Genomic DNA, 17,246 nt, shown 5'->3' with positions numbered 1-17,246 from the left:
GAAGAAAGTATTGAATTTTGTTCAGAGTACATGACAAAAGCAAATCCAATAGGTGTTCCAGCTAATTCATGGCACCACAGGCGTTCTACAAGTAAATGTTTACGTGGTGTGAATATTGTAAGCAAATCTCGATCAGAAGTCTTGCAAGCACATTTGTACATATTGAATAACACAGATGAAGTTGTACCTTACATAGAAGCTCATAAAGCCATTGTGAAGGCAAATAACCCAAGACAAGCAGAGAAATGGGTCTTGATGGAACATAATAGAACTTTCATGCCTTGGTTTAAAGATGAGGTGTTCAAGGATTCAACGGCATCAGAGACCTTGACTTGGTTGGCTGCTGGATTGAAGTTTGATGTCATTTCATGTACAGCGTACGAAGTGAATAATTGTATATTTTACACGAAGTCCCTGGATGAAAAGAGTACAGTTCAAAATTCTGGTGTTACTCTTGAAGCCGAGTCAATGCAGTTTTCGACTTCGAAAGATACAAATCCAGTACTTGGATCAATGGCATACTATGGGTTTATAGAAGAGATATGGGAGATTGACTACACTAAGTTTTCCGTTCCAGTTTTCAAGTGTAAATGGGTTGATAATAAAAGTGGGGTTAAAATTGATGAATCAGGATTCACACTAGTGGACTTTCGAAAGATAGGGTATCGAGATGAGCCATTTATAATGGTTCAACAAGCATCTCAGGTTTTCTATGTGAAAGATCCTACGTCAGAACATTGGTATGTCGTTTTACACGGGAAAAAACAAGGGGAAGCCATAGATGATATTGAATATGGCGAAACTCGTTCATTCACACCAATGATAACTAATAAAGATGACGATGTACTTGATGATGTACATGCAACCCGTAAAGACCACAGTGAAGGAATTTACATATAAACATTCAACCCACATGCAACATGTAAATAAACATTTATAATTTTATGTATTATTTTTATATGATTTTAATTCGATGCACATTAACTAATGTTTGTTACCTAATTTTTTTAACAGAGACATGGATGACGACCAGACTCCAGTCAGACCTCGATCTGGGCGAGGTAGTAGAGGACCTACTAGATTGAAGCGTCTTGCATTGAGACGTGCTGCTGGTGAGAAGACACATGTTGACATTGACGTCAACACTGGAGTGGCTTTTGGTCCTAAGGCAGATGAGTTTATGAGCTATCTTGGAGTTGTTTCTCGTGAGAGGCTCTCCATTTTGATTAATTCATGGGATGAGGTTTCAGAGGTTGATCGGAACACGCTATGGGAGGATGTTCTGGTAAGCTTTACATTATTATTGTTATCATATAATGCTTTTTAATATTGATTAATTAATTTTAATTTCATGATGTTATTTTGCAGGCAAACTTTGACATTCCTGATGTGGAACCGCTTCGATCAAAGATATTATCCAATATCGCACTTAAATTTCGTACCTTTAAGTCAAGACTGACATCGAGATACATTTTTGGCGACCTTAAAGACGAAAATCCATGTTTAAAGTACCAACATATTGATGAAGAGACATGGCGTCTTTTTAGAGAAAGCCGTGAAAATGAGGCTTGGATGGTAAGTGAAGTAACTTTTTTGTTTATATAACATTAATAAGTTTATCTTATTTACTTCAGTTTGTTTATTTCAATTATGACAGGATCGTCGGAAGAAAGCTCAAGAGATAGCTTTGAAGAATCTTACCCCGCACGTTATGTCTCGTTCGGGGTATAGAAAACTTGAGCAAACACTGATGGTGGAAAAGGAGAAATCTCAACAGGGGACGTATTCTGAGAATGTGGAAACAGGGGTCACTTCTCCTCCACCACCTTTTCGCCATGAAAAATGGAAGAGGGCCCGAATTAAAAAGTTCGGTGCACCAAGTTCCGAGCAATCCGGGGTTATAATCGAAAAAATTGTAAGTTATTTTTGTTATTTTCAATTTTTTTAAAGCATTAATTATATTAATGATTGAAAATATGATTTTTGTGTACTCTTGCAGGATTCCTTGGAATCCGACGGTACATTTGTTGCTGAAGGTCGTCACGATATCCTGGTTGAAGCAATTGGACGACCTGAACACTCTGGTCGTGTTCGTGCCGCTGGACAAGGGGTCGGAATTAAACTTTTTTTTGGAGTTTCAGAACGACAGCCATCCTCCTCCTCCAAGAAGGAAACTCAAATGAAGACTAAGTTACGTGAAGAAATAATGGAGGAGATGAGAAAGGAGACTGATTTGATGTGGCTGGAGATGAAAAAGGAGAATGATCGAATGCGACAAGAGTTTCTATCGCAACAAGTTTGTGCTGAGCCGATTGAACCCCTTGTTAGTCCCACTCCCAAGAGCACAAAGGGGAGTTGTGCGGCTCCTCCAACATCAGGGGATGATATCAATGGGCAGACAGAGGATTGTGAGCTTCTGGTAGTGGACGGCAAACTTCCTCGGGTGGTGGCACTTGGAAAAGTCTATAAAAACGCCACCACCTTACATAGCGTTCCTCTCTCCCCTGATGTGGCGAAGGTAACTGTTGAAAAAGTACGATTTCCTGATGCTCGTGTTCCACTACCTTCAGATGAGGTAACCACTGTGGCCGATGCATTTCAGACATTCGTTGCCTGGCCCAGAGAGCTCATTCGATCTATGCCCGAACCTCATGTAATAATTTCATTTCATTATATTATTTTTTTATTTATATTTATATATTACATATAATTTAATACAAATGTTGTTTATCTTGTAGGAACCTTTTCAGCCACCAACTCCGAAAAAGAAGCGTGAGGTTCCAGTTGACGATCCTATGGCTTCCCTACGTCTCATTGCTAGTCAGATTGGCAATGATCCTTTTCCAGTTCCGTGGGATAATACATTTTTTCAAATCAACACTGAACTGCCACTGATGATTTACAACACAGATTTATCAGAATTTATATCTGGGAACCAGGAGCTCAATATAAGTATAATTCAATTTTTTATGATGTAAGTATCTTTACCTATTATTCAATTTACTTTATGTTAAATTATTATTGATTATGCTTTAACTAAAAACTTGTAGGTTTTTGCATAGAGTCTGTATCACTGAGGGGAAGGAAAATATGTATGGATTCGTAGATCCTGCATATACTAATCCCGTTGGACCAAACTCAACTGAGACTCAAGCATACATCACTAACATCCTGGAAAAAGAGGGAAAACAAATTTATTTATGCCCTTACATTAATGAGTAAGTTTAATTATATGTCATCAATTATTATTATTTCATGTTTTAAATATTTACTAACTCTTTTCAATGATCATATAGGCATCATTGGCAGTTACTTGTCTTATCAATGGTTGATAAGACTGCTGTGTGGTTCTGTTCCCTACACAAGAAGATGCCCACAAAATTTAAGGATATCATTGATACGTAAGTATAGTATAAACTTAACTTTGTATATGTTACTAATTAACCATCTACTAACGAGGTTTTTTGTATTAACCAGTTCATGGCGTGGATATAACATCCTAAAAGGTCGATCCAGTTCAAATAATTTGAACTACATAAGAGTAAAGGTTTGTAATTTTTTTCTTTCTCTATTATCATTGTTTATCAATATACTAACATATTACTTTTTATTGAATTATATAGTGTAATAAACAACCAGGAAGCTATGAGTGTGGCTATTACATTATGCAATGGATGATTACCATTATAAGACTAGGTGTTAAAACTGGTTGGAAGGAGGTATATGTTAAATCATTTTTATAATTCTTGAACATATATATATCTAGAAACTAATTTATGTCAACTTTGCAATGCAGTTATTCACAGAAGAAACACCAATGAGTGAGGAAGGCATTTCATATGTTAGAGATTCTTGGTCCACATACTTCATTAATTTTTATAACTCTAGCATAAGTAAACAACATTAGTGGTTTTATTATATGTAATTTGATCACTTGTAAATGTACATTTTGATGATTTCAATTGGTTACTACATTTTTGTATTTATCTGGCTGGGTTTAATCATTATGCAGGTTATTTAAATATATGGTTTCTGCACAAAACAGGATGTACCAAAAAAAAAAAAAAACACTATTTACAAATGCGGTCATTTACCAAGACCGCATTTGTAAATAGTGAATTCGCATTTACAAATGCGGTCTTAGTAAATGACCGCATTTGTAAATAGTGATTTATGAATGCGGTTTTTACCAAGACCGCATTAATAAATCCTAAACCCCAAACCCACTCCCTAATTCAGAATAATATACAAATGCGGTTATCTTAAATGACCGCATTTGTAAATGTGATTTATGAATGCGGTCATAGGACCGCATTTGTAAATTCCAGATTTACAAATGCGTGTTGATCAAATGCGGTTCTATGACCGCATTTGTAAATTTAAAATAGCCGCATTTGTTTAACTTATCTGCACTAGTGACTGAACATTTTTGCTGATTTGAGCATTGAAGTGTCTTCTACACATACCTCCGAGTTTGGATTACGAAAAGACTAAAAACCAAAGATAAGAAGGAATGAAGTTAAATGACAGACAACCAACCAACAAAAAGAGATAGAAAAAACCTCTCAATAATTCTCTAGATCTCAAAGCTCATACGACAACCATACACATTAGCTAAAACAAAGTTCTCATCCCACTAATAACACTTTCCTAGTTGAGAGCATTTTGGCAAGGCAAAGTAGCTCAACTCAGATAAATTTCTTCACAAGATCCTCCTCTCCAAACTTGACAACAACTCCAATCCCACTCTAGTGACTATATATAAGTATAGCTGGTCCAATGCAATGCTAGTATTGCAAACCTCCTACATGTTCGTTATATTTCATGGTTGACCAAACGAAAGTTGAAATTCCATAATCAGCGCCAACTTACAACAATGGCATATCCATAGAACAGTCCCAGGCTCAAGGAAGGATAAACGACGAATAGTTTGTTATGAAAAATTAAATTTTCATTTCTTCAGACCAGATCCACTCTTTCAACTTTATCTGTACATTCACTTCCCAAATTCAAGGAAGGAAGGATAAGAGTCTGAAAAAGGAAATTTACATAAATAGTATAACTTTGTACCAGTTTTAAGCTAACGAACAATTTCAAAATGACCGACTTCATCTGTAGTATCTAACATGAACAACTTTCATTGAAAAATATATTTATGTAAAAGTAGATTTTGATTAAAAGTTAATATATGCTTAACACGTTTTTATTTATTTTTATCTTTTATAAATAAAATCCTGAAAATTTATATATTTGATGTAATCTTGTTGTATTTAAAAAATATAAAATTTAAAATTACAAAAATTTAGGTGGTGAGGGCGATTTTAATTTTTAATGCTCAGATGAACTACTTCTATTTCGATAAAATAAAATTTAAATTAGAAGTAGTGCTCAAAATAACGACTTCTATTTTTTTTAACTGAAGTCTTATTTTTGTTTATCTTTTTAAGAGAAGTTGTGCTTCCAACTATTACTTTGTTTCTATTTTTTTTTTTGTTCTTTTTTTTCGGTTTTCAATACTTTTTGGGTTTTCAATTTTATTATATTATTAAATATTTATTTAAATTACAATAATAAATTAATTAATTACTTAAACTAACTGTTTTTTTTATTTTTTATAAAAACTTTCATGTTAAGCATCACTATGCAACTTGACATCCCAGCTAGGTTGACACCTCAAGTAACAATAATCATCTTTCATTACATCAAAAAATTATTATTATTGAAAAAAACAATATATGGAGGACTAGACCAAAATCCATATACTAACAAAAACTATATAAAGGTAAACTATACTTATTCATAAAGAATTCTAAGAACAAACTAGATGGAAGTCTATTATACTGTTCTTACAACAGGGACCAAGAACACTAGAATCAGGTTGACAAGATTATCTCTTATATAAATCTTCCGATCTTGGGCTGGACTCTCTCGGTTTCCTCTTGGGCCGGATACTTTGGGCTTTTCCTTAAGGTAGATGCTCTCGGCTTCACCTCACGTTGGCTGCTCTCGGCTTCTCCTCACGTTGACTGCTCTCGGCGGGTACTCTCGGCTTCTCCTCTCGGCGGGTACTCTCGGCTTCTCCTTCACACAGATGGGGGGGTGTGCCTGCAAGTCGCTCCGATGCCAAAGTCAGAAATAGTTTAACGTTTTTCAGATAAAAATCACTCTTACCATTTTTCTTACGTTAACCTCCTATTTATAGGATTTCTTTAATGGGTTTTCCACTTTACCTTTGGACTTTCTTTCCACACCATTTTATTATTTACGCACCCCCTAATGCAGGTTTCTATCTTATTTGGGTCTTATTATAATAATATTTATATTTTATTTTATTCTTTTATTGTATAACCTCTCAGTTATGTGTAGTATCTAGCTTTCGGCTAAAGCTTATCAGCACAACACTTGTGTATAACCTCTCGGTTATGTTTAGTATTTAGCTCTCGGCTTAACCTCTCGGTTTTAGCCTACCAGTACATATACCAATGAAATGATTATCTGTGAATAAATCTTAAATTACCCAACTTATTAGCACACGTATTCTCTTCACGAAAAATATAACCCTAAACCTGATTTTTCCACAGTAATTAAGACAAGTATTTCATCGATTACAAAACATTAGTCCTAACAGTAATCGCAACACAAACCAAGACACTTAAACTAACGGTTTAAATTACAATAATAAATTATCTAAATATAATGATCAATAATTATTATATTAATATTTTTTATAGTATTTCTATTATATTAACTTTACTTGAAATATATTGTAAATAAGAGATATTTTTTAATAATTATACGTTTCCATTTTTTAATATTTTACTTTTGCAATTATTTTTAGTAATTTAGGAGCTATGCATAGCTTTTCTTGTAAAAGTGTATTTTTTTTTATAAAATAATTACTTAAAGAAAATTTTGTATGCTTTTTTTTAGTTTTTTAAAATTACAAAGAAAAACTATTTTTTTTATAATCTCATAATCCGCTACTTATCTAAAAGGAAAAGTAATTCTATTGTAAATAGTGTCTATTTTTTTATAATTGACATTTTTTGTCACCCAGTATTGCTGGGTTGGTAAATGGAGCAGAAAAAAGGTTGAATGGAATAAATATATAAATAGCACTACAATATAATTTTGGTGCTTATCCCGAAGCATCCACTACAAGCACAATACATGCGTATTTGTACTTTCCCTTTACTCCATCACATTTCTATTGAAGTATGAAGAAATAAGAACAGGAGAGTGCAATCTGAGTAGTAACTCCACTCAATTTTTTACTATGGTCACATTAATTCTAATGAGAAAATGTCATGATCTTATATTAAATACCAAAAATATAATTGTATCTATACCATGAATTCGTACAGAAGATTGAGTTACAGATGAGGAAAAAAGAGGAGAAATGTGAAAAACTATAGGCGATATGATAGAAAAAACTAATAATTGCACCAAAGAGGATTTTTGTTCTTCTTGCTATGCCCTCACCAGTGACAATGGCGGTGAAGACATCATTTAAGGTTAATCATATATTCTATCTCACTAGTCGAAATCGAAAAGCATTCGTTGGAGTTGGAAATGAAAGTTTGTCAAAGATAAAAGAAAAGAAGGTGGAGAGAGAAACTTTGCAAAAAAAAAAAGATAAGAGAAGATTGTTGAAGGGAAAATTACAAAAAAATAAGAATAAGGAAAACATCTCAACTACATATTTTAAAACCAAAATATTTATCCAACAGCTAAAATTAGTTTTGCACAATGGAAACATATTCAATGGTTCGATGTTGTGCAACAGCTTGAAGAGATAATGTTTTTTTAAGAAAAAAACTAATAAAGAACAGCGAAAGAATCTGCTTATCAATAAGTACCCATTAAACTATTTAAGTATTTGATATTTATCCAAAGGCGAAGGGATAAATTATTAAAATGTTGAGAAAGGGTGTTGACTAGAAACCTGTGAATTAGTTGAAGGCGACATTATGAGTATTTTTAGGGTGGGTGACAAAGCCCATATTTACCTTGCCCAACGGCAAGCATCCAACAGAGAATATTAGTTACTTCCCATCCTTCCTTACCAAAGGGGGAAAATTTAACGACGGAAAATTAAGATCGTGGTTTTTTTTTGTGTGACGTAGACAGGATTACCATGAGCGTAGTTATTTGCCTGGTGATTATCGCTAGATATGTTCAATGCACAAAATCCGCCTCTCCATAGCGAAAGAAGGTTATGCACATATCGACGATTAAGTTTAGCTCATTTATATAGTTGAACACTACGCAATTTTTTTCCCGGGTACAAGTACAATAAACAAAAAAAGAGCACAAAATTTGTTTAACCGCTCTAAGTACCAGTTAGAGGCTATAAAATGAGTATAAAGGATCATCAAAATTTAGTATGCAATGTGAAACTTGGTGGGTACCCTTGGTAAGCTTCTGACTACACCATAGCGCAAGGCTATAGAATCGAACCATTAATCATTATCCTGCAAAACAATGGTCCAATCAAATTACTACCAAAAATATAACAAAATGAAAGACATCTACGAATATTAGATAATAGGTCTCTTACCAAATTGGTGACAATTGAGTTCTCGGATAAGCATTTGGCATGAATGATGGGACCCGCATTTCTACTTTCCATCTCACTATTGATATCCGAGTAGTTCATATTAACGGCCCCTTTGAACATCCACTCGTTCCTTTCTTCACAGTACACATCTTCAAATAGCTCGCCACACAATACACACAAACACTGATTTTCATCTGCTCGAATCATCATATCCAATTGACTGCTGTCTGTTTCTTGGTTGTCTACAACAGCCGAGTCAGCAAACTCAAACTCAGATGAATATTCTTCTACCTTGCCAGCAATCCAATCACCTGACTTAGGATACCAACTTCTGGATACTTTAATTGGACCATGTTCTCTTGTGGCATGCCACTCCAAGTGTCTCTGATACTGTTCTTCTTGTTTAAACCTAATACCGCAAATTTTGCAATGATGAGGGAAATCATCCAATAATTCCCTAATAACCGGTTCATGGTATTCTCTAATTACATTAGGTTTAAAATCAAAGCCAATGAGATTTCTGATTTTTGTGCTAGTAGATTGAGCCGAGGGAAGAGAGGATTTTGTTGCAGCGTCAACCTCATCTCTGGCAGATGATACTGGGACAGCTGCAGAATCAGAAACTGATGTAACTGGGATTGAGCTACTGGTGCTAATGTTTGCAGCTTTATCTTTGGATCCCTTCAGCACTTCGCTTGGTTCGCTTGGTACCATAGTCGGTGATTCTGTTTCTGCAGATATCAAACCCTTTGCAACTAATGAGCTTAAAAGGTTTGCGATAGGATTTACATTATTTTTGGCAGCATTCAAATTAGAAGAAGCGGGTGGTTGAGTAGAAAGCTTTTGTGGTGGTTGTCCAGCCTTTCCTTGGGGTTTTTTTGGCACTGAAGACGAATCTTTATGCAGAGGATCTAATAAAGATGGTGATGCCACTGCAGACCCTGAAGAAATTATTGTGGTAGGAGAAGACCTACCAGACCGAGGAAGCTGAACCCCGGACTTGGATAGATGCTTCCTTGGATCCAGATTACTGGTAATTGATTTCTTGGGGATGATTCCACTCTTCACAGCTGCAGATGACAAATTATTTTTGGTTGACTGTTCTGAAACTTCTTTGGTTAAAGAAGTTTTAGACTGGGGCAGCTTAGTTTTAGCAGAAACTTCAGTCTGAGAAAAGTCGAGCTGCTGTTGCTGAAGCTTAGTTGCAGAAGATAATGGGCCCTGCATGTCCTTTTCCTGTGTTCTTCGCATGTTACCAACCTGAACAATGGGATGAAGGGTAGGTGAGCGATCTCTAATGTGCTGACTTGTTGGACCTCCCGAAAATTGAGATGTTCTAATATTCTGGGGCATTTCTTGCTCGGGCAAATTTTGCATTGAATGAGGGTGGTATGCTGTTCCTGGCAGTGATGGAGACTGTCGTTGCAAAGGTGATTGCCCAGACGGGGATTCAATCTCCCCATCAAATTGCTGCCCTACAATTTTTGCCATTCCTACTACTGCCTTTGACGTAAAAGATTGGTTCCCCTTCTTGACAGGTAAAGAATTTGCGTTGGCTGGTAAGCCACTAATAGTGGACACAAATCCATCTGAGTAACCTGGCTTCAGATTCAACTTATCAATTGTGTGGTGCTTCTGCAATTGCCATGATGAAGGTGGATGGCCACCAAACCCAGGCAGTTGTTTCTTAACAGTGGATATTTCCCTGTCAACCTTTGCCCCATAAGGGCGTAGAATATGCAGGTGATCTTCACCTTCCTACACATGGAAAAAATAAATCAGTCATGTATGAGTTACAGACCATTGTATTAATTTATGATTATGATGCAACTGTAAGTTTTGGCTTTGTATTTATTTAGGAATTAAGTGGCTTAACTACTAGGGTTGAAAGTAGGGAACCAGGATATCTTAATACCAAATTAAATTATAGTTTTATTTCTTAGTTTGTATTAGGCACTTTAAGACTTTGGATTGCTCGACCTTGATATATCAGTGTTTTTTAGGCAAGTTATCTTAAGAGAATATGGGCATTCGGCCCCAGACTGATTACAAAAGAACCTTTCTTGTTATACAAAAGTTTAAATATTTGGGGTAATTGCATGTTACCACACTATTAGTTCAATTGCACTGACTATCAAGCAATCGGTCTCCTCCTATAATATGATTTTCTGTAATGTCTCTTATATTTCAAGATAGGGATTGTCTCTCATAATTAGAAGCTTACAAAAGAGGGCCTTCTTAAGGGGAAAAGTAAGACCAAATGATGTTCTAGTTTCTGCTGAAAATGAAAAACTCACATAGTAAGTGGAGTTTCCTGATCGAAATTAGCCACATTAACCAGTCTTGATTGCTTGTGAAAAATATACTAGTAGAGCAAGTGTTTTTAAAATTAGCGCGAGTTTTTGTAAAGTTGGAGGATCACCAAATAGAATCATGTTACATAAAAGAGGAATGTACTTCTTTTTATAAATTAGGAGAAAAATAGCAATTGAATGAACAAATGGCAGTGTAACTGACCCTTTTAGCAAGCTTACCAAATTTTCGTCATCTGTCATCCATGAATCCGTGCTCAAATTGCTGGACACATTGGGTCCATGATCAGTCAAACCAGTGTTCATCTCATCCCACGTGAACTCCTCCTCTTCAGAATTTTTCCAGTTACCTGACATCACATTGTTCCGTATGTTAGTTATACTTTGTCTTGGCTGACGATGTGCTTCCAAATTAATGGACTTTGGTGCTTCACGATTTGAAAAACTACGCTTGAGACTGAAACCATTTTTTTGCCCAGGTATGGTCTCTGCTTCACTGCCATCTGTTTTGAACCATGTTTTTTCGTGCCCTAAATCAATGAGCTTAGTTCCAGTTCTTCCAGCCCCTGAGACCAAATTACTAGAAATGCCAGAACCATATTGACTGCCTCCAAATGATCCATCAATGCTCTTCTCAGGAACAGAATCATTAAATGCATCTCTGTGTGCGTGCTGATTATTCTGCAACACACACCACTACATTAAGATATAACAACAGAGAGAAATAATAGCATAAAGAGGATAATATAAAAGCTGATTCACATACAAGCATGTTAATCCTAGGATCCAGCCATGGTCGAGAAGCACCCAAAACTCTCTCTGGCCTCTCTGACTCCTCGTTTGAGTTTAACAAAGCTCCAGTCATGTCATCAACAACTCCTTTACTCTTCATGATATCAAAAAAGGACATGGCAAAAGAAATAAGTACAAGAGATAGTGGATGAAAATACTTGTATTGTGAATCAGACTTTAAGATACAGTAACAGTGAAAACAGAAATCTAAAATATGTATATGAAAACAATAGGGAGATGGCATTCAAAATATTACTTTTAACTAAAGCCTAGAAAAGTTAATAGCACATATATATCAGCTGAAAACCATAATCAGAACCACAAAATCATGGCAATTTATGATTAAGAGAAATTCAAAATTAGTTTAATGGAAAAATTCCAATTTAAATATGCTTATTGCAAGAATGGTGTATAGTGTATCAAAATTTGATGCAAATTACATGTCTTCCATTCATTTCAACATCCAAGGAACACATCACTGCAAATTTCAGTTCATCACATAAAAATTTGTAACAGTATCCAAGGTTGACTGATTCCTATCAAAATGCAACTTTCCAAACCTTTAAAGAACAAGTTTTTGGTGCAATGTGGTTCACATACCGTACTGGACTGTTGGAGACGCTGCCTTTCTAAATACTTGGGATTCACATGGATACTATGAGGTGGGCGTTGTGACTGCAAATCACTCCTGACTGTAGCAGATACCGAAGCTGAACCATTGACTGCAGGTGTAAAGCCAAGTTCCTTCTCAATCATCTGAAGGCACTGAGGAGGAAAGACTCCTTTCCAAGTTCCAAAAAGATGTTTCATACTTGAATGGACAATAGGATCAACCTGTCTGTAAGCCTTACAGAATACCTAAAATGTAAAGTAGTAGTACCTAGTTAAAAATAGGTGTATAGAATTAGAAAACATATATCACAGTAAAAGTGCAAAGGGAAAAATTGTTTCCATTTCATTAAAATTAGATTACTTTTACAATCTCATAAGTCATGTAACTAACTTAACAATCTCATGAGTCATGTAACTAACTTCTATCAGATCAGTTCAGAATAAAATTTCAAAACTTCACTGTTTAAAGGATTAAACATATATAATTAAAACTGTATCAAAATGAAGGCATTAAGGTAATGGTTAAAGATAGTAAATATCTGACCTCAGGTAGTCTGACAGCAAAATATTTTATATAATCCCGCCCGATGTTCTTAACAATACTGTCTAAGAGATAAAGGGATGGCAGTTTTTGATCACTTGGAACCTGGAAAGTCATTAACTTGTTTAAATTACACTATACCTTTTCCTAGAATAAAAAACACAATAACAAGAATAAGATTGCCATGACAGATGCAAACAGGGAAAACAGCTAAAAACAACAATATATAATCCAATCAGAAGTTTGCATAAAATTTCATAAGTGGACTTTAGTGCTGATTGAGATTGGTAACTGGTTTTGGTTTAAGTCCAGCGGTATCACCTATGAGAAGCAATTCTACTCAAATCGAGTAGGACTAATATAGGTGATAAAGTTCTTCGAGTATTTAAGAATGAAAACTGTTTAATGATCACTTCTTTCCCTAGTTGTCACTGGAAAAATCAATGTTTGCCAAGATTGTTAATCCCCTTTGCATACAAAATGCAGAAAACACCAATCAATCAAATCGTGGAGAACCACTCCCCAGTGGTGTTGATTACCAGTTAAACACCTAATTAAAATTAACCAACCTACTGGCATTTGCAAAAAGGACAACTTTTCTTCATAATGCTAATTGGAAAACTATATATGCTTCCTATTATTTTTTTTTTTAAGTGCATTGCATAGAGCACCACTTAAGAACCAATCTACTCTTACAGGGCCAATGAAATGAGTTGATATTCAATGAACCATGAATGCCGTTTTTCCTCTAGCATCCCTATGTACAACAACAATCCAATTCATCATTCCATACATTAAAAACAATAACAAACACCAAATATCACAAATCATAGAAATCAAGTCGAATTGCTCTTCCTTTATTCCAAAAATCCATTACAGTTCAATTCAATACACACAGCAGCACATTTTGTTCACCTCTATAATGTTAGCACAAACAGTGGCGGCAATTGCCTTGGCAGCAGACTGGTTCTCCCCGGCAATAATAGTCAAGTTCGTAATTATCGGCTTCGAATTGAAAGTAAGCTCAGCAAGCGCGGTCCTATACTGAGCCACAAGCTCATCGTGAGGGGGAGACTGCGGGTGGTACCCACCGCCGCGACCCAAATCGCTGCTTTCGGAGTCCCTGTCATTTACCCTAACCCTCGCAGACACCCCCGAAGCAACTGCCCCAGACCCTTGCTGTCGTTGAGGTAACTGTCGGGCACTGAGTTCCTCGATCAATCGAGGCTTCTTGGGACCCGGCTCTCTCGATCTATCCAACGATCTGCGCGTGCTCTCCATATTCATTCGAATCAGACACAAAACGCATCTAAAACCCTAATCCTAACCCTAATGAGCTCTCACTTGCGAAAAGAACTGGATTTGGCGCACGAAATAGCATCCCCTTCATTGGTTCTGGGGCGGGCTTTATTTGGGGAGGAGAGGAATGCATGAGAACGGAAGTTCTGATATAAAATTGTACAGTGCACAAATTGATATAAACCCTAATCCTAATTTACATGAATTAATAAGAAGTAAGGAGAGAGAAAGAGAGAGATATGAAAGAGGGTAGAATGAGAGGCAGTGAGTGTTTTTATGTAAGCAGGCTGGGATTGGGATTGGGATTGTATGAGTTATATATATATATATATATATATAAATAAAAGAAAGAAGGCCACCAGGGACTCATTCGTCACTCTTCCAACTTCAACTGCATCCTACTTCAAATATTATTACATTTTAATTAAATATTTTTTATCATTTTATTATAATACAAAATTAATTTTCATTTCTATTTCAAATTTTAAATTATATAAGTATTTGTAGTACGAAAATGATTGAAATGAGTTTCGTTATAAGTGGAATTGATTCAATTTCAGAATTACTCCATCAACTCAATACAAATATTTATACTTGACATCGGTCTCCAATCAAAACAATAACAAATTTAAAAAAAAATTATCGATATTTGAAAAAAATTATCAATATTTACAGAAAACTAATAATTATTTTATTTTCATTCTTACAATTACCTGATATCAAGTTTACATCAAAAACAAAAATCAATTTCATATTATACTATATGAATGAAACTTATTTTTTTTTATAAAAGTTTTCATATTAGGTATCACACTGTGCAACTTGACATCTGAGATAGATTGACACTTCAAGTAACAACAATCATTTGTCATCATTAAAAAATATTATTATTAAAAAAAATGGAAGAAACATACTAAAGAGAAACTTATTATACCAATGAAAAGATTTTTTATGAATAAATTATAAATTAACCAAATATAAGTAAAAAACTTATTTAACTCTTTCAAAAGTGTGGAAATAAAATTAACCTATAAAATTAGTGTTAATACTTTTATCTTTTTATAATTTTATTCATTTGATTAAGAGTGTTTGGTTAGTATTTAGAATAAAATAATTTAAATTATATTTAAATTAATTGTTTTAAGTATTTTCAGCCACTCTGAAACAAATCAATGTAATAAAATTAATATTGTATTCCATACGCATGTTGTTTAAGGAAAAAAAATTATTGTACAGTAAGAAATATAAAGACAAATGTTCTAAAAAATATTAGATGTATTTTTAATTTCTATAATATATTTAGTTTTCTTTATTTCCGTTTCTCTGAGTTAAGATTTAGCTTTGTATTTTTTATTAAATCATGATTATGTAAGAGATCTGATGTCAGATTATATTTAATGACAAAAAATATATAGAAATCAAGATAAAAACAAAAATATTTACAGGTTTAACCCTTGAAATTTACGATGTTTTTTTATTTATTTTTATTATTATTATAACCAAAAGTGGTACATATAAGATATAAGAAGACCTATGAAGTTCGGATACTCCTTTTAAATTTTATGTCGTATCGGACACCGACACTTGTATGATACTCGTAGAATACATATCTGTGAAGTGTCCAATTAAAAAAAACATTTGTTGGATTTCTGACAATTCTAACATAGTTCTAACACAATTTTAAAAATAAAAAAAGACATTAATTTTCTAAAACTCAAATTTATTGTATAAAATTATATTATGATTATAAAAATAAGAAACAAATCATTTTGAACCAGTAATTAAAAACTTTTTTTTTTCTCAAAAAAAAATATCTAAAACATACTTGTACACATAAATTTTTATTGTCAATTTATATAATTCACAATTATATAATATATAAATTTGTGTCATTCTATCATATATTTTAGATATTATACGTATCTTTGTTCTCTCGTCGGTGTTTCTCACTAGTTTAACATAAAATTTATCACTTAATAAACGTTAATAAATTATAAGAATAAAAAAAAATAAGGATAAAACAATAACTTTTTTTATTAAGAATCATAAACAAATTCCAGAAAATTAAACGATAACAAAATTACTTAAACTTGGGTTATATTATATATTTCAACAAGATTTGGTGGTTAAACAATGAAAACATATTTCTATTTATCTACTAAATATACTATAATAATAGCATAATAAAGTTAAATATTAAATATTTTTAAAATAACTTTCTCAATATATTGAGTAATACAATATTTTATAACAACATAAAATATTATAATGTAATATATAATATGATTTATATTAAATTTGAGATTTCTTTTATAATAATTTTTTTATAATGTAAAGAATAATAAAATTTTATATTAATTGTTTTTATTATAGTTAATCTAGATATTCATATTAAATTATTCTATATTCATTATATGTAAATTTGAAAAATAAAGCAAATATATTTTATTTTAAATAGCAATTATAAGATATATATATATATATATACTTTTTTTACAAAATTATTATATATTTAATAATATAAGTTTAATATTTATAATATAGTATAATTTTTAATTAGTATTTCACAATATTTTTTCTTAGAAACAGTTACAAACTTTTATTACTTATATTTTTTGTCAGATCATCAAAATAATTTATTAATATTTATAATTTTAATTATAATGACAATAATTAACCACGATTTTAATGATAGATTAAACCGATAGAAATTTACAAAATCAATAATGTTAACTTCAAATGAATAGGAAAGATAAATATTGTATCAAATTAAAAATTAAAAAACAATTACAATGAATTTTAATAATAGAGGACCACATTAAATAGAATAAAGAAATAGAAAAAAGTGCTACCCCACATTTAAATTACTCCTAGTGGTACAAGGCAAAAGATTTATTATATACCCCACAATTACTTGTTCTTTTCTATTTTAACTTACTAGCATAAATCTTTTACATTTAACTATTTTATACAACTAAATATTTATTTTTTCAATTACCTTGAAGTACGTTTTTTTTTTATATATTTAACCGTTTTAAACATCTATCTCTTTTAAATTACTCTCTTTTGCCTCTATCTCAATTAATTTTTCAATAACTTTAAAAGGTTATCTATAATTGAAAATAGTGTA

The 17,246-nt window shown here is 33.0% G+C and overlaps 2 protein-coding genes across 3 annotated transcripts; one reads left to right on the top strand and one right to left on the bottom strand.

Annotated features, from left to right (window-relative positions):
- The first annotated feature begins 1,277 nt into the window (after positions 1-1,277).
- Positions 1,278-3,960, top strand: LOC137816078 (uncharacterized). The gene is made up of 6 exons (XM_068619175.1): positions 1,278-1,575; positions 1,658-1,915; positions 2,000-2,653; positions 2,739-2,974; positions 3,051-3,218; positions 3,297-3,960. The coding sequence occupies exons 1-6, from the start codon at positions 1,573-1,575 to the stop codon at positions 3,403-3,405; spliced, it is 1,428 nt and encodes a 475-aa protein (XP_068475276.1). The 5' UTR covers positions 1,278-1,572; the 3' UTR covers positions 3,406-3,960.
- A 4,269-nt stretch (positions 3,961-8,229) lies between these two features.
- On the bottom strand, positions 8,230-14,427 carry LOC137814539 (polyadenylation and cleavage factor homolog 4-like). 2 transcript variants are annotated; one of them, XM_068617333.1, is made up of 7 exons: positions 13,733-14,427; positions 12,821-12,922; positions 12,265-12,522; positions 11,639-11,758; positions 11,095-11,553; positions 8,561-10,318; positions 8,230-8,474 (listed from the first exon to the last, which is right to left on the bottom strand). In XM_068617333.1, the coding sequence occupies exons 1-7, from the start codon at positions 14,102-14,104 to the stop codon at positions 8,463-8,465; spliced, it is 3,081 nt and encodes a 1,026-aa protein (XP_068473434.1). In that variant the 5' UTR covers positions 14,105-14,427; the 3' UTR covers positions 8,230-8,462. The 2 variants fall into 2 exon arrangements, with proteins under 2 accessions (XP_068473434.1, XP_068473435.1); XM_068617334.1 differs by lacking the exon at positions 13,733-14,427 and having other exon boundaries at positions 12,265-12,544.
- Positions 14,428-17,246: the final 2,819 nt, after the last annotated feature.

Source organism: Phaseolus vulgaris, chromosome 1, assembly GCF_000499845.2.
Source record: "Phaseolus vulgaris cultivar G19833 chromosome 1, P. vulgaris v2.0, whole genome shotgun sequence".
Lineage (NCBI taxonomy): Eukaryota > Viridiplantae > Streptophyta > Magnoliopsida > Fabales > Fabaceae > Phaseolus > Phaseolus vulgaris.
The sequence above is the reverse complement of the archived record's forward strand: the minus strand, read 5'-3'. Positions and strand labels throughout refer to the sequence as shown.

Coding starts and splice junctions, on each gene's coding strand:
- LOC137816078 (XM_068619175.1), top strand. Junction 1,916..1,999: donor GGGTTATAATCGAAAAAATT/GTAAGTTATTTT, acceptor GTACTCTTGCAG/GATTCCTTGGAATCCGACGG. Junction 2,975..3,050: donor ATAATTCAATTTTTTATGAT/GTAAGTATCTTT, acceptor AAAAACTTGTAG/GTTTTTGCATAGAGTCTGTA.
- LOC137814539 (XM_068617333.1), bottom strand. CDS start 14,104: ATGAATATGGAGAGCACGCGCAGATCGTTGGATAGATCGAGAGAGCCG. Junction 11,554..11,638: donor ATCCTAGGATTAACATGCTT/GTATGTGAATCA, acceptor TGTGTGTTGCAG/AATAATCAGCACGCACACAG. Junction 10,319..11,094: donor TGACAGATGACGAAAATTTG/GTAAGCTTGCTA, acceptor TTCCATGTGTAG/GAAGGTGAAGATCACCTGCA.